The sequence below is a fragment of the Triturus cristatus genome, chromosome 1_2, assembly GCF_964204655.1.
Source record: "Triturus cristatus chromosome 1_2, aTriCri1.1, whole genome shotgun sequence".
Taxonomy (NCBI): domain Eukaryota; kingdom Metazoa; phylum Chordata; class Amphibia; order Caudata; family Salamandridae; genus Triturus; species Triturus cristatus.
The window spans coordinates 1,092,922,629-1,092,946,356 of NC_140580.1; the positions used below are offsets into that span (position 1 = coordinate 1,092,922,629).

The following is a 23,728-nucleotide window of genomic DNA, read 5'->3' on the forward strand; positions in this document are numbered from 1 at the left end:
CCGCTCACTCGACCTCGGGTGACTTCCTCCACGACCTCTGGTACTTCTCCGACCTCCGTCGGCGCCCTCTCTCGACCTCTGGCGGCTCCGGGTACGACGTCTGCTTTTCCAGTCAGCGCCAGTTCTCCACCTCGGGCTCCAGGTCTCCAGGCTACTCGACGTCGGACTCCAGGGAAACCAGTTTCCAGGTCAGGATCTTGCTGTTCTTGGATTCTAAGGCCTGTTCCTGCTGTCCAGGTCCTTAAGATGGTTTTTCTTGCTTCTTCCCACACAGGGCTCCAGGCTGGGCTCAGTCAGTAGGGACTAGTATCAAGGGTGGGTTTATGGACCCCACTCCAGGCACAAGTTTCCACCCCTGCTGCCTCACTCCTTCCTCCTTCAGGTTTCTGCTGCTCACTCTTCACCAGTCAGGTGCCAACTGCCAGCTCCAACTGCCAACTCTCTCGTCTTAGCTTCCCAACATTCTAAACCGCCTCCAACTGTCACAGGGCTCCAGAATGTTCTGGAAGGTGCTAGTAGGTTCCAGTGGTTGCTGATGATGTCACAGGTGGCCACCATTTTGTGCTCCAGGCCCTCAGACAGAAGTTCCAGGGGTAGCTAAAATGGCTCCCTGAATCTGTAGCAACACTAAAAAAATCTGGTGGTTCCCAAAAAGGAAAAATACCAACAGGGTTTGAGGCAAAAGTGGGACAAAATAAATAATGATGAGGAGGGACCACCCAAAGGGCTGACAGGTCTAACAGAGGCTCTGGGAGAAGATGCTCGTAATGGGTATTGAACCGGCCATCGTGCATTTTCTAGCAGCTATGCATCGGAACGTCACAGGGAGAATTCACTATGGAGCAGGTGGGGAACTGACTGCCCCAATTGAAAGGAGCCGCGGGGTCCGCCAGGGCTGTGTTCTTGCCCCATTTTTATCCTGTCTGTATATAAATGACTTAGAAAGCCACATTAAAAATGGGAACGTGGATGCTCCCCAGATAGGCCGAAGGTTGTTACCGGCATTATTATATGCAGACGACTGTTTTAATGTCTAGAACTGGGGTGGGGCTGCAAAGGTTTTTAACTAGTTTTAATTTTATGAACGACCTTGGCCTGAAGACTAATGTAGCGAAATCCCATATTATGGTGGTGGGTAAATCCCCCACAATTGTAAAGACATGTTTTATAAATAATGAGAAATTGCTTTATGTGCCTACCGTTTCCTATTTAGGAATTCTTTTCGACTCAAAAAGCACTTGGCTTCACTTAGTAGAGGCAAGGACTAGGGGCTTCAATCAAAATCTGGAGGCCATCTTTAGATTTACTAAAAAACTAGGCTTCTGTCCAATCCAAGTAATTATTGAAATCTATAAGGCACGTACGTGTGCTGCTACCTTGTATGGTTCTGGAGTCAGGATTTTTTGTAACATTGCTGGCCTACAGAGCCGAGAATACGTTTTTGAAACGCTTGTTGACTGTTCCAATAAGTACTGCTGCCACTATCTGTCACAGCGAACATGGCGTGATCCCCCTGTCCTTCCGCATACAATTAGCTCCTCTATTATTGTGGCATAACATTTGGGTAAAGGAAGCAGCAGTCCTGAACCGTAAAATTATTATAGACTGTTTAAAATTGGAGTGGGTGAATAAAATCCCCTGGATTTCTTATGTCAGAGCTCAGCTGAAGAATTTGGGATTGTCGGATTGTTTTGACAATCCAGGAAATATTATCAAAATATCAAGGGCAAAGCTGAAGAGAGAATTTCTGGCTTACTCCTATTTGACAAGAGGTACTCGGGAGATAGCAAAAAAAAGGGTTGTTGAACACTCACTTCTAGTTTGCTCTCCAGGCACTGACCTTACCTTTCCTTTTATTTTAGCCATGCTAAACTAGATTTTCTTATTAGGTTCAGGTTTAGCATCTCATCTCTTGGTTTCATACCCATGTAACGTATATTCTGATGCCAAATTGGGTTTATGCCCATGCGATTCAGAATCAGTCCAGGGTATGTTGCATTTCATTTTTTTTGTAAACTTTATATCAATCCAAGACGTGCTTTTTTAAAACCACTTTTAAAATTCCTAAATATAAGAAAATGCCAGGCTGCTTTGCACTATCTTCAGCTTTTAAAAGATGAATTTATTTGCCTAATGGTTTATAAATATATCTCTTCTGCAGTTCGGGTTCACAATATTGTTGGGAAATGATTTCCATGTATTTTATTACAATTTGTATGTAGATGCTTCCTTTCTGTCCATTTACCATCTCTAGTTCAAACACTGTTGCGGTTATATGCCTTTGTAGTATTCATCTTAAGAGACTGATATCTGGACATTTGTAAATTGTTCCTTTTTACTTACGGAATTTCTATTTGATGTTTGTAACTATTAATTCCATTGTGTTTTTAATCAGAAATGCTTTTTTCTTTTATGATGTATTCTTTTATGGCTGGCATACAGCCAAATAAAGATTTGACTGACTGATAACACCTCAAACTGCTGTTCCTGATGGTGATGTACTATTCAGAGGTTGAACAGCTTTTCAACCAGGGCAGTGAGCAGTTTGCAACTACAGAGATCAAGCCAAAGAACCAAGTTTTTAGGCCCTTGCGAAAATTATAGCTCTCTTCTGCGCGTAGTTTGAAAGAAATAATTTCACAACATTAGAGCAAGTTAAGAGAATGTTTTCCTTCCCAGTCAGGAGTTCGTATGCATGGAATCAAGAGCAGCAACGCATTCAAGGAGTGTAAAAGCAGTTGATGGACCTACAGAGCCAATTTAGTTTGGCTACCAAACATAAGTCTTTGTTTACAGAAAGCAATGTGACAGAAGCATTGAGATTTAAAAATAAGACCCTGCTGAACCGGCAGGAAGTGAAGATTAAGAGAGACTGAAATATAGCTTTATGGAGGCAAACCCAACAAAACCCTAACTGCAAGGTTCTGATTTTGGGGAAGAAAATAAGTTACTGACCTGTAACTGTAGTTCTCTAGTACTTTGTTATTTAAAAGATTTATGAAGCGCACAGCTACCAAATAGGGTTTCCCGGCGCTGAAAAGCAGGACAAGCGAGGTTGGAGGTCAGATGGCAATTAGGCCTGACTACAGAAAGGTCTTAAGCTTTTTTCACAAAGCAAGGAGAGATTGACAGGTCCAGAGTTCCAGCGGAAGGGAAGTCCACAATTTTGGTCCCAGGAAGGAGAACGAGCGGCCACCCATACGGGTCAGCCGCACTCTGGGAACTGAGAAGAGAGAGAGAGGTTGGCCGATCTTAGATTGCGAGAGGGTTGATAAGGCTCGACAAGGTTTCGTATGTACACGGGGGCCAAGCTGTGCTGAGCTCTAAACATGTAGCAAAGGGCCTTGAACTCTATACGCTTATTAACCTTGAGCAAGTGGAGTTAATGAAGCAAAGGGGAAACAGAAGTGTGCCAAGGCAACCGAAAAAGCAGGCAGGCTGCCGCATTCTGAATGAGCTGGAGACGGCAGACGGAGGTCTTGCCCGCACCCAGAAACAGTACATAACCATAATCAAATCTGGAGATCACCAAAGCCTGTAAGACAGTTCTCTGAGCAGTGGGTGGAATTAGCCAGAGGATTTTCTTTAACCACCTGAGGGCCGCAAAGCAGGAAGACGTGACTCCCAAAACTTGGGCAACAAAGAGAAAGCTTGCCGTCGATCGTAAAGCCCAAGTTTTTAACCTTGGGGACCAGAGCAGGAAAAGGTCCCAGAGAGACAGGCCGATGGCTGGCTCCCCAAAGCTCTGGATTGTCCCCAGGATGAGAACCTCAATCTTAGAACTGTTCAGTCTTAAAGCATTTCTGTACATCCACAAGGAGATGTTCCGCACACCAAGTTTGAGTAGTGAAGGATCCTGATGTTGAGCAGATGACAGAGGAAAAAAAAAATCTGCGTATCATCTGCGTATGAAAAGATGGTGAACCAAGATTTTCCTGCAATGTCCGCCAAGGGGCAAACAAATATTAAAAAGCAGAGGACTCCGGTCGAGCCCTGCGGGACTCCAGATGATAAGGCAACAGAGTTAGATTTGGCGGTAAGAGAAAACTTGAAAGGAGCGATCCTTTAGAAAAGAGATCAGCCACTGCAGGGCTACGCCTACACTTCCTGAGCTTTTGAGGTGATCCACCAGAATACAGTGAAAGACTGTCTAAGGCAGCGCTCAAATTCATCAAGATAAGCGCTGCTGTGCCCCCACAGTCAAGCTGCTGCCTAAGGTCCTCCATGACCCCAGCAGAGCAGATTCACTACTGTGACCAGGACGAAAGCCAGACTGTGATGGATAAAATAGCTTATGCCCGGTCACATGTGCAGACAGTTGAGAATTAATGTGTTTTTCTAATATTTTGGAAAAGGTGGAGAGAAGAGATAAGGGCCTGTAGTTTGACCAGCAGAGGGGATCCAAGCCAGTCTTTTTCAGCAAAGGGAGCACAAGAGCGTGCTTCCAATTACGGGGCAACTGGCCAAGATTTAGAGAGGAGTTAAAAGGGCAGACTCGTCCAGACATCTGAGATGGAGGAAGAGTGTCAAGTTGGGAGCCTGACTTCATGTTTCCCAGAAGGTTTTTCAAAGAGATGAAATCAAGTGGGAGCCAGGCCTTTTCTAGAGAGGATTCAAAAGATGCAAGGTCAAGGAGAGCAGTCTTGACCTGTTCAGGAAATTGAGAAGTGGAAAAGATGAAGTTGTCATGAGGGGCGGAGTCCAGCTCAAGCTCGCGGTGGATAGACAACTTTATTGTGGAAAATCAGCACAAGTTCGTTGCAGTGATGTAATGAAATGGAGGGGGGTTGCAAGAACGTGCTAGGCGCAGAGAGTTCTGTAACAACTTTAAATAGGGTTTTCTGGCAGTCATAATTTTATCTGTGTAGAAGGAGGCATGAGTTGATCTGCATAGATCATGATATTTTTTAGTGCCTCCAGATAGGTGACTGGCCTCTGGCGCATAGTGCTTTCTCCACAGTCTCTGCAAAACTTTAAAATTGCTTTTTTTCAAGTCTAAGAGAGTCTGTAAACCACGGAGCGGGAGGAAGCACTCTAGGTTGAGATTTGGTGGAGAGAGGAAGAATAGAATCGAAAGCCTCGGACAACCAGTGATCTACTAGGAGCTGATCGGAGTCCAGTTGAGATGTAATGGAGGGAGTGGTCTTCAAAAGCTGCTCATCAAGTGCCTTCATATCAAGTTGAGACCAATTCTGCATTTTTTTGGCATGTCGGAGGGACATGGCAAGAGAGCAAAAGAGGAATCAATAAAAACAAGCATTTGCAACGCAATAGGTCTCGCATTTATAAGAGTTTGAGCTATTGGCATTGTAAAATTACAATGCCTTTTATTTAGGTTTTGGTTTAAAAACAAAAGGCATTGTCATTTACAATGTCAGTAGCATAAACTTGCATAAAAGCAGTGTGCGGCGTGCAGCAGTGGGAGGCGTGCAGCAGTGGGAGGCGTGCAGCAGTGGGAGGCGTGCAGCAGTGTGCGGTGTGCAGCAGTGTGCGGCGTGCAGCAGTGTTTCGTGTAGCCGTGTGAGGCATGCAGCACTATGGCGTGCAGCAGTGTGCTGCGTGCAGCAGTGAGTAATGCAGCAGTGTGCAGCAGTGTGTGGCATGCAGCAGTGTGTGGCATGCAGCAGTGTGCGCCGTGCAGCAGTGCGCGGCGTGCAGCGGCGCGCGGCGTGCAGCGGCGTGCAGCAGTGTGCGGCGTGCAGCAGTGTGCGGCGTGCAGCAGTGTGCGGCGTGCAGCAGTGTGCGGCATGGTTTGTAAACGACAAGAAAAGCGGACATCAAAGGAAGGGTGGGAGGGAACGAGCATATGGGGTGTGAGTTATAACTTAAGTTAATTGTTGTAAGAGGGGATGCAGGAAGTGAGGCCGAGCGCGCACTGGCGAAAGCAGTCTGCTGCTTTCAAGTCCGATGCCAGATGCCAGCTTCGCGCTTGAATGCCTCACATGCACTGGCCATAAACCGCATTCCTAAGGTCTTGTGCCCCTTACTAAATCTCTCTGAATGCGTGAGGCGGCGCACGCGCAGGAAGTAGCTGGTGGCAAATGGAATACGCGTGGTTGTGCGCGTAACCGCCACCCGATCCGCCTGGGAAGCCTTTGGGAGCATTTTCTGAAGCCCCTACATAAGTCTTGCTGAGCGATCGCTTCCGCGATAGCCAGGCGAGACCTAAAAAAGGAATAGCAAGGTGGTCTGACCAGCCAAGTTGAATGGGAGGTGCAGTAGACAGTATGGGGAGATTAGAAAAAATAGGGTCCAGAAGATGCCCTGCTGAATGAGTAAGTAAGGAGTTGATAAGTGAGAGATTCAGGGTAATCAGATCACCAAAGACTGATTACTAGGATCATCTAAATGAAAATTCAAGTCACCAACCACTGAGAAATTAGCCACCCGAAGAACATGAGGGGTAAGTAATTCAGTCAGCAGAGAACCCCAGTTGTTAGAAGGCCCAGGGGCGGTAAATGAGGGCACCAGTATTGGTATCTTTAATAGATTCACATGCTTGAATCGTTCCCCAAAGTGGGAGTCCCACGGTATTGCATTAAAGCAATTATAGTAGTAGCATAGGGTACAATGGCACTTGCCCATGAATTTAATTGCCTATCTATGACCTTTTGTAAAATAGGACCAACCAGAGTCTACAACCAATCGGACGACAGCATCCTCTAGAACTTTCCCCACAGAGGCTAGTTCCCTCAGATTTTCAAGCACAGTGGGAATAAATATAATCCCAACTAGTAGAGGGGAGCCTCTAGAGGAGGAGGATGGGTCGCATGTGAATCTATGAAAGATAGCAATACTGGAGAACTACAGTTACAGGTAAGTAACTTATTTTCTTCTTCAGTATTGGATCTTTCATAAATTCACATGCATGAATCAAAATAGTTAGCCATAAACAAATGCATATTAGCAAACCATAATAATGCAAATTTAGTCAATAGATGTAACAAGCATAATGAAAGCAATAAGCGTCACAAGAGCTGATGGTAGGAAAGGAAATGCATAAAAAATAAAGAGGCTCACCTTATTGAAATAAATGGAGCAACAGTACCACGCTTGATCAGCTTTGTCTGTTGCATCCAGGCAATAATGCTGGGTAAAGGTATGCCTGGTGGACCATGTGGCTGCTCTGCAGATTTTCTGAATCGGAACACCAGCAAATAAAGCAGTGGACGTAGAAACAGCTCTTGTTGAATGAGCCTTGACTCTAGTAGTGAAGGGTCGTCCTACAGCGTTATGGCAGAATTAAATGGCTGTTGCAATTCATCTTGCAATGGAAGATTTAACGACTGGTAGTCCTTTATTCAAACTGCCAAAGGCGATGAACAATTGATCACATTTGAAGAACTTTTGTTCTGTGCAAATAAAACTTGATGCACCTTTTAACATCCAAAGTATGCAGAGCTCTCTCAGCAATAGTTTGTGGGTTTGGCAAGAACATCTTTAGTATAATAGGTCTGTCGAGATGGAAATCCAAAAGGTACTTTTAGTATGAATTTAGTGTTAGTCCTTAAGATCACTGTCTTTTTTTAATTGCATTAATGGTTGTTTTCTAGTGAATGCTGACAATTCACTTACTCTTCTTGCTGATGTTGGTGCTAATAGCAGAGCAGTCTTCCATGACACATTTCAACCGTGTCTTGTGGCTTGGTTCAAACGGGCTTTTCATTAACTGACTTAAAACCACGTTGAAATGTCAAGAAGGAGGAAGCTTTTTCACCGGTGGATAAGCTCTAAAGAGTCCCTGAGGAACCGTTTAACTAATCTCGCAGACCATAGAGAAGAGTTCCCCGATCTCCTAAAGCGAGAGATTGCCGCTAAGTGCACTTTTATTGATGAATGTGCAAGGCTAGACTTGGCTAACTGAAAAAGATAAGGTAAGATCTGTACTGGTGTTGCGAGGAATGGATGTAATTCTTTTTCTTGGCACCATATACAGAAACAATTCCACTTAAATTGATACGACTTATTTGTGGAGTCTGCTCGTGCTTTAGAGAGTATTTCTCTGCCGTCTCTGGGGATACCTAATGGTCCAAGCTCATGGTCATCAGGCTGTGAAGTGAAGAGAAGTGAGGTTGGGATTAAGTATGTGGCCCTTGCTCATGGATAGTAACGTCGGAGTGGACGTCAGAGGAATGTGATGTTCCGAGAGAAGGAGAAGTTCCGTGTACCAGAATTGCAGAGGCAATTTTGGAGCAATGGGGAGGAGCCTAGCGCGCAACCAAGATGGCCGCGTAGGCTTGTGGCTCCCGAGGGCCTCCGCAACCTCCCACGTCTGTCCTGTCATAATCCTGGTTTTCTAGACGGGCTTTTGTGTATGATCTTGCGCTAAGGTGCCACTCGTTTTCCAAATCGAAATCGGACTCCGGGAACCGGACTGGTGGCGATCCGAAGTTTGCGGCCTTCTCCGGCCTTGGTCCCGAACTCGAGTTGGTGAGGTGCCCGGGTGCGAAGTGAACAACAGCGGCATGCCAGTCTGGGCCTGCCCCGTACCCCGTACTTTCACTTTCGGTTTCGAGTTGATCTGCGGAAACTGACGTCGGGACTTCGGGTAAGCAGCGCCGAGGACGGAGTGCATGGCCTGATTCTCGAACTGTAAACGGGCCTATTTCAGTTGGTGGCCCGGATCTCCTGCATTGGTCGCCTGGCCTTCCTCCGGTTGCTGGAAGGTGCTGACCTTGGTGGTCGCTGATGATGGCGGCGAAAGTGGACAGCGACAAGCTGAAACCCAAGTCTACCCGGAGGGGAGCTTATACCCAGGCCAACAACATGGACCGCTATGCGCAGTCAAAGGGATCCCCTAGTGGATCACATAAATCGCCTGAGCGGCCCAAGGAGGCCTCGGGCGCATCGTCCGAATTGACTCTGCTGGATGTCATGGGGGCCATTGAGGAGATGAAGGCGACTGAACCAGCAATTTGATACCCTGGCTAATAAATTGGACTCGGTGTTGATTGATGTGAATTTGGTCAGAGCGGACCTGTCCAAAACAAATGACCGGGTCGACTCATTGACTCAAGCGGCGTCGAGCCCAACTGTGGATGTGGCCGCTTTGCAGACGGAGGTACGGAGGTTGCGGCTCGCCAGTGACCTGACTGATCGTCGCCTTGAGGATTCCGAAAGCAGGGCCAGGCGGAATAATGTCCGTATTATTGGGGTGCCCGAACGATCGGAGGAGTCTGCTGCGGATCTTTTTGTGGAGGATCTAGTGGTGACTCATCTAGCACCCAAGGGACTGAGCAAGTTCTTCGCTGTGGAACAGGCCCACAGGATTCCGGGTGGTGCGCCCAAGGTGGGTGCTCCCCCGCGGCCTATCATTGCCCGACTTTTTAATTTTCGGGATAGAGATGCTATCCTTCAAGCATCGAGGGTGGCTGGGCCATTAAAGTTTGAGAACTCTAATGTTAGCTTTTACCCAGACTTCACGCAAGCGGTTCAAAAGCAACGGCTGGGATTTTTGGCCATCAAACGGCGCTTGAGGGACATGGAGCTGAAATATGCGATGCTATTCCCGGCTAGGCTGCGGGTTGAGTTAGAGGGTCGCTCGCATTTCTTCGACCGGCCGGAGGCGTTTGGAGATTGGCTGGATGCCCTACATAGGGGTCGAGGTCGGGAAGGTCGGATGGCGGAGAGCGGAGAGTGCTCGGCGGAGTAGGAATAGAACTGGGATCCTGGCTATGGACCGGACTGGTAACGTTTTGCACCTGTGGCTGCACTGGACTCCAGTTTGTAACACTTTGCCCTTTGGTATTTGGAGGTTGCGGGGGGCTTGCTGGGGCCCTTTCATCCTTCTGGGGTTTTTCTGGTCTTCTTTGTAGTGAGTTTCATATTGGGGCGACAGGCACACTGCACGTTGGGGGGGCTGTTTGGGCTCACGCAGGGGTGCATGGAGGGGGGAGTTTTGTTGGGGTTGATGGGGTGGGGTTGGGGTTTGTTTGTTTGCATCACAAGGCGGGGTAATGTTTTCTGTTGTGTTATTATGATTGTGCTCTCCGGGAGGGGGATATTTTGTGCTGGGGGGGATGGGGGGGTAAGGGGTTGAGACTTCTTTCATGGAATGTGAATGGGCAGGGGGACAGGATAAAGCGGGGGGTGGCCCTGCAGTTCTTGAAACGTATTTCGCCGGACATTGTGTTTCTGCAGGAGACGCACCTAATAGGGAACTCTTTCCATGCCATGAACAGGCGGGGATATCGCCTTCTGGCCCATTCTGGTTTCACCTCTGGCTCGAGGGGAGTGGGCATTTTAGTTAGGACCTCTCTCCCGTTGGAGGTGGATGAGGTGCTTCACGACGACAGAGGGCGCTACACTGCGCTGGCGGGGAGATGGGAGGGTAAGTTGATTTCGCTGGTTACTGTCTACGTGCCGCCGGGCCTGCAGACGGCCACCTTTGCTGAATTGGGGCGCCTGCTACTTGGGCTTCCGGGGGGGTTTTGGTCTTGGGGGGGGGGGGGGGAGGGGATTTTAACGCAGTGGTTTCCGGAGTTGAAGATCGACACCCCCCTAGGGACCTCCCTCGGGCCCAGAACTGGCTGGGGGGCTTTCTGGATACCCTGGGACTGATAGATTGTTGGCGGTTGAAACACCCTGGACAAGCACAATATACCTTCCACTCCGGGGCCCACGGTAGTCTTTCGAGGCTTGACTACATGCTAGTGCCTGCGGCCCAAGCTGGGATGATTGGGGAGGTGCGACACTTGGCCCGCGGTGTATCTGATCACTCCCCTCTTTTGCTACACTTAGATATCGCCTTGGGGGCGGTGGGGAGGGTGGTGCCGATCAACCCCTGGTACCTACGAAACCCCACGATCCGTGCAGACCTGGTTAGGTCCCTGGAACACTATTTTAACGACAACGTGGGGTCGGTGTCTTCCGCCGTCTCCCTTTGGGAGGCCTTTAAGACGGTGCTCCGGGGCCAGGCCCTGTCTCTCATCTCCCATACCAAAAAATGCGAGGCGAAAGAGGTGATTCGACTAGAAAATGAGATCACCGAGTTAGAGAGCGATTTGGAGCAAGGTGTTACGGATGACAGACTGCATGTGCTGGGGCTTAAACAGGCCGACTACAAGGCGCTGGTTACTGAATCTGCTAAGAGTATGAGCAGGGAGCAACAGGGGCGTTTGTATGATATGGGTGATAAGGCGGGGAAGTTGATTGCCTGGTTGGATAAGAAGGAGAGAGCGAGTCGAGTGGTGCCGGTTGTTTAGAGGGTGGATGGTGTGTGTGTGTGACGGACCCCGGTGATATTGTTGATTGCTTTGCGGAGTATTTTCACGGGGTTTACTCTCCGGTCTCTGAGCGATCGGAGGAAGACTCTCGCCTGCTGCTTAAAGACATTGCTTTGCCGTCTCTATCTGATGAGGATAAATTATTGATGGACGCGGCCCCGTCGCCGGATGAGATTGCTTTGGCCATTCGCTCTATTGCTTCTGGCAAGGCCATGGGTCCTAATGGCCTTCCCATCGAATTATATAAGTTGCGCCCAGATAAGATTGCGCCGTATCTCCGGGACATGTTCCTTGAGGCACAGGCGGCGGGCTCCCTCCCCCCTGACCAACGTCTTGCTACTATTGTTGTTATCCATAAGGAAGGGAAGCCGCGGGATCGGTGTACTTCTTACAGGCCTATCTCTTTGTTGAACGCGGAGCCCAAAATCCTTGCCAAGGTACTGGCCAATCGCCAGATCCGGGTCGTGGGCGACCTGATTCATCAGGATCAATCCGGTTTTATACCCCATCGCAATACCGCTTTGAACCTGCGGCAACTGCATGGCGTCCTCGCTAGAGCGCCATTCATGCGTGAGCCGGCCATTTTGGCGTCCCTGGACGCTACCATGGCGTTTGACACCTTGGAATGGCCGTATATTTGGGCAGCATTGGCGAAGTTTGGGTTCGGCACGGGGTTCATCGGTTGGGTGAAATTGCTTTATGATAACCCACTGGCACAGGTGGTGGTCAACGGACGGGTGTCGGCTCCTTTTGTTTTGGGTAGGGGCACAGGGATGTCCGTTGTCGCCTCTTCTCTTTGCGCTTTGTTTGGAGCCCCTTGCGGAGTGGCTGCACCCTTCGATGCGTGGCCTTAGATGGACGCCGGAGTACGAGGATCGTGTCTCCCTATATGCGGACGATATCCTCTTGTATCTTGCATCTCCGCGCAAATCGCTCATTGTATTGGTGGATGTGTTGAGCTCCTTTGGTCGCAACTCCGGATTGGTCATTAACTGGGCTAAGTCTTGTGTGTACGTTCTCTCCGGGGAGGCCCCCCGCCTTCCGCGGGGGTGCCCTATCCAGGTTGCGCAGTCGGGGTTTAAGTATTTGGGAATCTTTATAACCCTAGACCCGGTGGCCCGGTATGAGCGGAATCTTCTCCCCCCCCCTTCAGCGCCTAAGGGCGGATGTGGCGGCTGCCGCTCTCGCCGCTCGGCCGGGCGGCGTTGTTCAAAATGATGTCGCTGCCACGCTTTTTGTACGCCCTACAGAACACTGTGGACGTAGTGCCGGCCCGCTATTTTCGGGAGGTGGAGTGTCTTCAGCGTCGATTGTTTTGGGATGGGCGGCCGCGGATCACTCTTGCCAAACTAACCCTACCGTGGTACGATGGGGGGGTCGCTCTCCCTGATATTAAACGATATTATTGGGCCTCCCAGTTGGCTGCTGTCAATCACGGGATGTATGGGCCTGCTTTGAACCCGGCTTTTGAGATGGACAAATTGTTATTGCCAAGCGGGGATTATAATCGAGCACTATACTCGGGGTCCCTTGATGCGCGATTGACAGGCCCGACGCGGGTCGCGGTGCAGGTGTGGCATGCAGCCAATGTGGCGATGGGGTGGAGGGATCGCTTGACTCGGGCAACGCCATTGTACGCTTCCCGGCGTTTGGGTTATCTGTGGACTACGAAAGGCTTTGAGAAATGGTATATGATTGGTATCAGCAAGGTAGGGGATCTCTGGACGAAAGGGAAATTTAAGACGTTCTACATGCTGAAAACCGAATATCAGTTGAACGATAGGGAATACTTTCGGTACGCTCAGGTTCATCACGCCTTGTGTTCCGTATTCCCGTATTCCCGGACGTTGCGGCTATTCCGGAGTCCTCCCCGTTGGAAGATAGAGTATTGGACGGCTATGTGCCGGATAGCACCATTTCGCTGATTTATAAGAAGCTTATCAATGATCGAATGGGTTTGCTGACCTCATTGCGGGAGACATGGATTGCCGACGGTTTGGAACTTGACGACGAGGATTGGGTGTCAGCGGTGGCCTCCCCGAAAGAGGTGGCTATCCCGGCCCGCTTGCGTTTCGTCCAGCTTAAGATACTTCATAGAGTGTACGTCACGGGGCCTGGTTTGATGCGTATGGGGTATTCGGTGGATGGTCGGTGTAAGCGAGGCTGTGGACTACTGGGGACTTTCCTCCATATCCTGTGCGAGTGTCCGGAGGTGACTCGGTTTTGGTGTAGAGTGCATGCGGTGTTAGAAGAAGTCACGCATGTTGCCTTGTTGCCGGAGGCAAGGAGATGTTTGCTGAATGTCTGGGAGCCGACTGATTACAATGTGATGCAGACGCAGTGGGTGACTCTGGGCTATATGGTAGCGAAGCGTGACATTGCACAACTGTGGGGCTCCCAGAGGCCACCAACGGTCTCAGCGTGGAAGGAACACATGGACTGGTGTATGTTCAGAGAGAAAACGGTGTATGTGGCGAGAGGCAAGCCTGGGAAGTGGATTAAGGTGTGGGGTCCCTGGAACTCCTATCGTGGAGGTATTTGCGCCCCGCCCCAGACGCGAGAGATGGATGCTGCTCTGTCTCCCTAGCCCGCGCATTCCTCTATGCTCCTGCGACATGTGCATTTGGTTTCTTCTGCCTGCCCCCCCCCCCCCTCTTTCTCCCTGGTTTTGTTTACCCCTTCGATACGGGGAGCACATGTTACTACTATTGACCTCCTCTGCCTTGTGTGTGTGATATTTTTCGTTTTCTTTAAAAATATGAAACCTTTCTTTGCTTGTCTATGGACTGCGGCTGCGGCTGGCTGAGTTGATTAGCACTCCAGTAGCTCTCTTATTGCTTCACCGATGTGGTTAAGATGTGTCTATGCTTATAGTGTGCATTAGCGGCCGGCCTGTTGGTTGTAGGCCCATACTTGTATGTCTCTGAAACTGTAATAAAGGTTTTTCAAAAAAAAAAAAATAATAATTTTTGGAGCAATGAGGATTAATCTTCATGGTTCCCTCTTCATTTTCCTGAGAATCCTTGATATCAAAGGAACTGGGGGAAAAACATAAGCAAACATTTTCGACCATCCGATCAAAAAGGCATTCCCCCACATTCCTTTCTGGGGCTGAAAGCTTGCGTAGTATTGGCATTTCTTGTTTGTCTTTGTCGCAAAAAGAAAGAGTTGCGGTGTGACCCGCCGAAGGAAAAGGCCCTGTAGAACCAGAAAATCGAGTTCCCACTCAAGACAAGTGGTTGTTAGTCTGCTCAATGTGTCTGCCAACACATTGGATACACCTGGGACGTGTTCTGCCATCAGTGTTACATTGTGTTGCAAGGCCCAATTCCATATTGTTTGTGCCTGTTGAGGGAGCAACTGATTTTGTCCCTCTTTGTTTGTTTAGGTAGTGCATACTGGTGGTATTGTCTGTACAGATAAATAACGACAAGCTTGCAATCCTGGGGAGCAATGATAATAGAGCCAGAGCTACGGCCTTCAGTTCTAGAATATTTATATGCATTCTTTTTTTGAGAGGTCGTCCATTTGCCACAGAGCCCTTGAAGGTGCACGCTCCATCCCTCCAGGGATGCATCCGTGGTGATGACGAGATCTGTTCTTGAGAGAGAAAAGACATCCCTTGAGAAATATTGGCTGATAATGTCCACCATCGCATGGCTTTCATCATTGTTGGGGTTGAGTATCACATCGTCTAAGGAGCCTAGGACTTGTAGCCACTGTTTGTCCAGCTGTTCTTGTAGGGGGCGCATATGAAGTCTGCAGTTTCGTATCAGGAACGCAGGAGGAGCACATTCCCAGAAACGACTTGCAGTCAGACATAAACTGACTTTATTTTGAAAAGCTTTTGGGACAGTATCCTGATCTTGTCCTGTTCTGAAGAGGTGAAAGCTTTATCTGACTGGATGTCTAAGACTGCTCCTAGAAACATTAATGTTGTTCTCGGGTTGAGAGTTTGTGTAAATTTAGTATGAGAACCAATTTTTTGAATAACGAAAGGCATAGTGCAGTGTTCGCTGTGGCTTGTTGGTATTTTAAAGCTTTTAATAAGCAATCGTCTAAATACGGGAAGATTTGAATTCCGCTTAGCCTTAGACGTGCTGCCACTGGGGTCATGCATTTGGTGACTATTCTTGGGGCTGGTCGTAGTCCAAAGGGGAGCACTTTGAACTGAAAGTGTGTGCCAGATACCTTGGGGAATAAGGTATCTCCCAAGGCTGTGATGGATTGGGACATGAAACTATGCATCTTAAAGGTCCAGAGCGGTCATGCAATCCCCATGATTGAGAAGGTGTAAAAAATGTCTTGTAGGATAACCATCCGAATTGACTTTTTTCAGGTATTTGTTCAACTGTCGAAGATCCAAGACAAGCCGCCAGTCTCCTGATTTTTGTCCTGATAAGGATATAACTGGAAAAGAAACCTGTGCCCCCCTGAGACTTCAGGACCTTCTCTATTGCCCCTTACTGCAACATGATAGGGACTTCCCTCAACAGCTGTTTCAGATGGGGAGCAAACGTTCATTTTGGAGGCAGATTCAGCGATTTGCTGATTAACTCGAGGTTATGCCTTTGAGATACGATGTCTAGGACCCACTTGTCTGATGTTATCTTGGACCATTGGTGAATATTATCAAATACGTCCTCCAAGATGTTCCTTGATTTGGGGAAGGCAGCCGGCTGAAAAGAAAGATCATTGTTTTCTATTACAATCTCATCCCCTTGTGAGCTGTTTTCCTCTAGTTGGCTGCTTGTAAGCCGCTGCAGGTGGCTGTCTGTACTGCTGTGCATATTGCAGCCTGTGTTGTCCTTGGTAAGTCTGATATTGTTGCCTATAATTCTGGAATCCTCTGTAAGAGTATGAACTTTTCCCTCTGGCTCCTCGAAAGGGGTGTCAGTGTCAGTATCCGCCTTAATGGTTTGCAGAGTTTAAATCAATCTGTTTTCCAAACAATGCTTTCCGATCATAGGGCATGTCCAGGATCTCCAATTGGACTTCTGATCTGAATGTTGTTGCTTTAAGACAGCCCTGCCTGCGGAGGACAGCTGCTCCAGCCAGTTGTCGGAAACCTGTAGAAGATATATTGATGGCACAGTCTATTATGGAAAAGGCGAAACTTTGCTAGGTGATGTGCGAACTGGAAGAATCACATGAACACTGGGTTTGTCAGTATATGAAAGGCGAGATACTGGCACCAGAGGTGTTAAAGGTGCTGAGGATGACAAACTCTAGACCTCCATCTAAGATAAATCAGTGTGTCGACGAGGAGTTTTTTTGCCAAAGGTGTTACATGGCCTGAATAATCCCGTCTTAGAAGGCTTCCACATTGCTAGAATGTCCCAAGGGAATATTTATAAAGAAAGGTATATCAGACCTGAGAAGAAGTCTCTTGAAATCAGAAGAATTTAAGGAATAACTGAGCAGAGAAAATATGAGAGAACTAGCCTCTGTGGGGATGGTTGTAGAGAGTGCTATCGACTGACTGGTTGTAGACTAAGTTTAGTCCCTTAAAAAAAAAAAAGTCATAGGCTATTAAATTCATGGCCTAGTGCCACTGTACCCTATGCTACTAATAGGATTGCTTTGATACAATACCGTGGGACTCCCACTTCGACCATTCTTAAATACGCAACTTCTATTTTCAAGACACATAATGGCAGCCTATGAGGCTATTCTGTCCTCTACCTTTCATCTCCATCATGAAAAAAGAAGTTAAGTGTCTTTGCAGGCCGTTTCTGAAGAAAGGCAAAAAATATCACTTAAGAAGATATATCTAAAAGAAGTGCTTTGGGGTCCACGCAAGTAGGAGGGACTATTGAAGTGCCTATGACTATATATGGAAATCCCCAACGAGAGAATCGTCCCTTTCTAATGGTACCCTTTCCTAGTGGCAGCGGTGTGTGTATGATGGCGCCTGGCTGGCGGCGTGCGCGGATGGCGCCTGGCTGGCAGTGTGCATGGACTGGCATCTGGCAGGCAGTGTGCATGGACTGGCATCTGGCAGGCAGTGTGCATGGACTGGCATCTGGCAGGCAGTGTGCATGGACTGGCATCTGGCAGGCAGTGTGCATGGACTGGCATCTGGCAGGCAGTGTGCATGGACTGGCATCTGGCAGGCAGTGTGCATGGACTGGCATCTGGCAGGCAGTGTGCATGGACTGGCATCTGGCAGGCAGTGTGCATGGACTGGCATCTGGCATCAGGCAGTGTGCATGGACTGGCATCCGGCAGGCAGTGTGCATGGACTGGCACCCGGCAGGCAGTGTGCATGGACTGGCACCCGGCAGGCAGTGTGCATGGACTGGCACCCGGCAGGCAGTGTGCATGGACTGGCACCCGGCAGGCAGTGTGCATGGACTGGCACCCGGCAGGCAGTGTGCATGGACTGGCACCCGGCAGGCAGTGTGCATGGACTGGCACCCGGCAGGCAGTGTGCATGGACTGGCACCCGGCAGGCAGTGTGCATGGACTGGCACCCGGCAGGCAGTGTGCATGGACTGGCACCCGGCAGGCAGTGTGCATGGACTGGCACCCGGCAGGCAGTGTGCATGGACTGGCACCCGGCAGGCAGTGTGCATGGACTGGCACCCGGCAGGCAGTGTGCATGGACTGGCACCCGGCAGGCAGTGTGCATGGACTGGCACCCGGCAGGCAGTGTGCATGGACTGGCACCCGGCAGGCAGTGTGCATGGACTGGCACCTGGCAGGCAGTGTGCATGGACTGGCACCTGGCAGGCAGTGTGCATGGACTGGCACCTGGCTGGCAGTGTGCATGGACTGGCACCTGGCTGGCAGTGTGACTTGCGTGGATCCCCCAGTGTTTTCTTACCCAGAATTCTCTGCAAACCTCAAATCTAGTTAAAAAGTCACATTTTCTTCATATTTGTGTGGGAAAGTTGAACGATCACTACGCAAATATAAATTTCCTACTACCCAGCGTTCCCCTCAGTCTCCCGATAAAAAGGATACCTCACAAAAGGTTTTTTTAAACTGTGCTTATGAACACGCGTTGGTGCCCTCTCAATCTCTACACGTTTGGCCCTGCCCTGTCTTTTGACATGGCAGGGCCTGCAGGGTATTCTGGGTAGGAAAATGTTGGGAGATCCACGCAAGCCACAACTCCATGGACTCCCCCGGTGTCTAGTTTTCAGAAATGTCTGGGATTGGTAGGTTTACCTATATGTCCACCAAGCTCGGGATCAAAAACGCAGGTCACCCTCTTGCAGAACCAGTTTTTTTTGTGATAAATCGGAGGTCTCCACAATACGTTTTGGGACATTTCCTGTCGCGGGCACTAAACCTACCCACACAAGTGAGGTATCATTTTTATCGGGAGATTCAAGGGAATGCCAAATGGGTGCAAGTTTGTGGCTCCCTGCATATTCCAGAACTTCCCATGACAGAAATTTGAGGAAAATGTGTTTCTTTAGACACATTTTGAGGTTTGCAAGGGATTCTGGTAAAACAAATATGATGAGCGCCACACAAGGCACCTCATCCCCTGGGTGTCTAGTTTTAAAAAATGTTAGTAATATTTTAGTACTCTACAGCATTGGTCACAAATGACAATATAATTTGGCCCACGGTCTTGAATTCCCTCTGGACAAACCCATTTTAACATGCATCCAAAAATTACACAATTCTAACTCCTTTGAAATGCTTTATAATAACGGACTATTTAAGCCCAAGCCTTTCACTGTTTTGAATTGATTTGTGCAACTTAGAAACGAGAAATTTCTTAAAATAGATTACTCATGTTTTTCGGTAAGCTTCCATTTCCTGTATAAACATTTAGGCAATCACACAATGGATGTTGAACAGTTTGAGTAACACCATCTTTCTGCTGTATCGCAGAGCTTGAACAACTCACTGGTACCATAAACAGTAAGATGTGTTACTTGCAATAACATCACATCTGAAAAAAGTATTACAATTCATTAAGAGTGCCAGAAAGACTGCCAATAGATAGGCACAAGAATTTAGACATTTTCAGGATGTAAGCAACAGCTTTCAGGCAATAGTTTAAAGACTGTTTTCAACAGAAATTATTGCACAACAGCATGCAGAGTACTAAACATATCTTACAGATACAGTAGGTAGAAGACTTACATTTCTTTTCTGTAAACTGGTGAAGTAAACATGATTTTCCCACACCCATATCACCTGGCAAAAAACAGTAAAAATTCAACTATTAGATTTGTTGGTCATTCCGCCTTCTGCATTTTAATTCATACATCACTTTACTGAAAGACTTTCTAAACAGGAATCCAGATGGTAATATTTAAAAGAAAGCAAACACCACCAAGTGAAATGCCTGTATATTAATTACTGGATTTCTGCTGGAGCTTACTTAAAGTGCACGAGTTGTTTTTCTTTGGTCAGTGGCAGCTTTAAATAAGGCACTTTGACCAATGTCCCTTGATTTAAGCTCTTCACAAATGTATCTAATGTATGTGAGATATCAGACAGTCTCATTCTTAATTAAGCCTCTGCTCCTTAAGTTTTGAAATGTTAAGCATGGAAAGATCCAATTGTCGTAGCCATTATCGCTGCCTTATGAGTTCATGCACTTTTTCTAACAGAATGTACTTCTTTTCCCACACCCTCTTCTCACTGGTCAGTCACTCATTTTCTCCCTTTTCTTTGTTCCCTTCTTCAATTTTCAGTAGGCATTTTAACAGGCATTCTAATTATAGCAACTGTAATGCAGTTTACCCAAAGGGAACACCTAAGAATTAAAACCAATTTAAATAAGAGTTTCATGATTGCAGGTGCATTATACTACCATATTCCATCGAGTCTATTTAATGGAAAACAATTTAGTTACACTTAATTTTAACCTTCATCAAGACTTTCAAAAATAGCAATGTACGAAAAATCTTTCACCGGATAACACATGGTAAAGCACTGGCACACTGTGCTATCAAACTTCATTTAAAGATCTTTTGCTCAAAATTCCCCCTGCTATTTCCTTTTACTCCATGTGTTCTTTTTCTCACATCAGTCTTTCAAACTGTCTACCTTAATTCTATCACCCTTATTTCTATTTACCTCCCTAAGTAAAACAGCTGATTAAAAAAAAAGGATTCAACATTTAGGATCTGAAAATGGCTGCATAATTTTCTTTAAATCTGCCATTTCTAAAAGTTTGAGCTCTTTAGGATAATTATCAAAGTCAAATACTGTCAGAAAAAGCAGAATACACTTACCAATAATGATGTATTTAAAGATGTAAGAGTAGTTGTACGGTGCAGTTGCCATCGTGACACTACTTAAACATAAAAAGAATAAGTAAGGAAACTTTGTTTAGTTAATAAAAACAACCTACATTACAACTTGATTAAAACAATTGGATATTCAAAGTGCAATATACAAATGTCCAGTTACCAGAGACAACCTGTACATTTTTGAGAGTTAAAAGGTAAAAATAACAGATCAGCCACCAACTACCAAGTTCCTGAAGGTAGGTCCAGTCCTAAATTGCAGGATATCTACCAGATCATGTTAAAATCTTTTATTGGAAGCGCTAGAAGTCTCATATACAAAATCTGCCTGCGTGTTTGCACGTTTATGGCTTCCAAAAGAGATGGCAGTGGCTTTCCAGCCTGGTAAGTATCATTCAGGGGCTATACCTGTCCTGAGTTATCTAATAGTAGACAATTGTATAGTAGTGGTTGAAAATAGGAATAATGGCGCCACTCAGGAAATTATCATATGGGTATGTATACTTTGTCAATATTAACGGTGCTGTAGGGTGAGGAACACCACTGATCCCCCCCCCCCCCCCCCAGAAGTTTGCCAGCCGTAGCCAACAGCAATAAGAAAGATTGTCCCCCAGCACACGTAGACAGTTTTTATAGTTAATATAATAGCATACTGTGAGCAACGATTAAACACAGTTGAGTACAACTTGATGACTTATTTTCTTCTTTATTGTCAAGTTCTTCTGACAGCCAACACGTGTTTCGTTGTTAATGGGCAATCTCCCGCGACTTTATCAAGGCTCTGTCTTTCTCGATAGTGATTTGTTTTGTGGTGATATTTCCAACCCACAAAAAGGGGTTCTGTTCTTCGCGACTTCCCACTATTGTTAAAGGAGGTGCCCAGGGGTCCAATTATGTCCCTGTAGGCAGGATTCAATATATCCATTACGGTGCTTGTGTAGTCACCAACGTCGCTCCTCGCGTCTCCCGGAGTGAAGGGCGCGGTGACGCGAGGAGCAACGTCGGTGATTACACAAGCACCGTAACGGATATATTGAATCCTGCCTAAAGGGACATAATTGGACCCCTGGGCACCTCCTTCCACAATAGTGGGACGTCGCGAAGAACAGAACCCCTTTTTGTGGGTTGGAAATGTCACCACAAAACTAATCACTATCAAGAAAGACAGCCTTGATAAAGTCGCGGCAGATTGCCCATTAGCGACGAAACACGTATCGGCTGTCAGAAGAACTTGACAATAAAGAAGAAAAAAAGTCATCAGTTTGTACCTGTGTTTAATCGTTGCTCACAGTGTGCTATTATATTAACTGTAAAAACTGTCTACGTGTTCTGGGGACAATCGGTCTCATCTAATAGTAGATCTTGCTCCCTTGATGTCTCCTTTAATTTCTGATGGATTGCTTTTTTCCAGACAGCATATGGGACGTCCTCTGCTTGGTGCGATGTTTCTTCTATCTGGAGGGACGTGATAGCACTCCTTACTTGGTTGAACCATGGAATGCCTGGAGACTCATTTGAATTTCAAATGGGCCTTTAATTAATTGATCAAAGCCATCCTTGTTCTGATGTAAAATGTCAACATTGATTCTGTTCAGTTGGCCAATGGGGTAGATAAAGGTAGCTCCTTTCTTTTTGAGAGACCTAGTTTGAACCGTTGGTTGTTGTTTTCACAGAACCCCACACCCATGTACTTATATTTCTACAATCTATGAATGGTCTTGCTGCCCAGCGGCCAGGATACATGGTTTGTTCCAGTATCTCCCAAATATAAGGACTTTTGTTTTGCCTTGATTTACCTGGAGATGGTTGGCCAAGTTGTATATATTCAGTGCGTTCAATGCCCGTTAGATACCGGTTTTGGTGTGATCCATAATCAAAATATTGTCTGCATATTAAATTATGTACAACTTGTTGCTTCCTAACTTGGGAGGAAGCAGGAAACCAGACTCTAATGATTCCCTAAATCGGCTGTATATAGTTTAAAAAGTAGTGAGGCCAGGACGTAGCCCTAATTTAACCCTCGATTGGTGTTGATCATGACCACATGACCGTACTGAGCCCAGTTTTCACTCGAATCCATGTTCTAGAGTATAATGCAGTTATTGCTCTTAGAAACATTGGGGGTATACCCCAGGCATTAAGCTGTCTCCATAGGGTTGTCCGGTCAACCCTATCAAAAGCCGCGCTGTAATACAAACAGCAGAAGAGGGTGTACCCTGTTTTGTGCGGCTTAATGTCTCAGGAAGGATAATGCTATGATATTATCCATGGTAGATGCCCCATTCCGAAGGTCTGATGAAAGAACGGCAAGACTTCCTGTTCTCGCACCCAGGCCTCTATCTGCTCCAACAGGACACCAGCGCAGGCTTTGGCTTCTATATCCAAAAGTGCAATCTGACGATAGTTTGAAGCCATTGTCCGATCCCCCTACAATAGGCCCTCTCCAGGCTTCAGGGACCGTTGTCGCTTGAAAGGCGAGGATAAACAGAGTTAACAACCTCGCCCAGTTGTCTGGGACACATTTGAATAAGCTCGCAGGGAGGCCTTTGGGGACCGGTGCGCAGTAGTTTTTCAGGTGCCAGATTATTCTCTTAACCTTGTTGTTAGTTAATTCAGCAACTGCACTCTGGGTCTGGACAGGATGAAGATCCAAATCTTGCCCTGGTTCAGCTCTGTTCGGAGGCCGGGCTATCGTCTCCTTGGTTATGGAATCCGAGGTAGAATGTTGCATGCAATCCGTTGCCACAGGCTGGCTGCTAAACTGGAAGCCTGAGGGTTGATCAACATATAGCTCAGTTACGTGCCTTACCCAGGCTGCTTCTGGAACACCATTTTTCCTGATTACATTGCTGTTTAATTTGTTGATGTGATCCCACAAGCGTGCCTGGTTTTGATCTTTGAGCAACTGGAAGATAATAGCCCATTCTTTTTTATTTTTATGTTCTGAGACTGTTTTTTGTGGGTTGATCTCATAAGTTTTACTATTGCTGCTGAACTTGCCGAGGGCTTTTGACTAAGGGATCACTGAACTTTGCGAAGAGCTCTTCTTGCGGAGATGATGGCTTTATTATGCCGGGATTCAGTTCGCCTATCCCTGCCAGTCCCTAAACAGTTTGACTTGGAGCTCTTTCCGAACAGATCATCTCTTTGACGCAGTTTGCCTACTTCTGAAACACTAATTCTGGATGTTTCGAACTTGATGCAAGTTCCTGTTTGCCTAGCCAAGCAATGACTGTTGCTGTATGTTCTGGCCTCCACCAGATTCTTCTCAAAAGGTTC

The 23,728-nt window shown here is 47.1% G+C and overlaps 1 protein-coding gene across 5 annotated transcripts in view; it reads right to left on the bottom strand.

Annotated features, from left to right (window-relative positions):
- The window catches only part of RAB14 (RAB14, member RAS oncogene family), a 254,427-nt gene that overhangs the window by 143,254 nt on the left and 87,445 nt on the right, over positions 1-23,728 (bottom strand). For 3 of the 5 annotated variants that reach the window (XM_085613605.1, XM_085613619.1, XM_085613628.1), the window contains 2 exons: positions 20,435-20,493; positions 19,335-19,388 (listed from right to left, as the gene is read on the bottom strand). In XM_085613605.1, coding sequence (XP_085469731.1) covers positions 19,335-19,388; positions 20,435-20,486 — 106 coding nt within the window. In that variant the 5' untranslated portion in view covers positions 20,487-20,493. Of the gene's footprint in view, positions 1-19,334; positions 19,389-20,434; positions 20,497-23,728 lie in introns of all 5 variants that reach the window. The other 2 variants (XM_085613611.1, XM_085613637.1) reach the window with 1 other exon arrangement.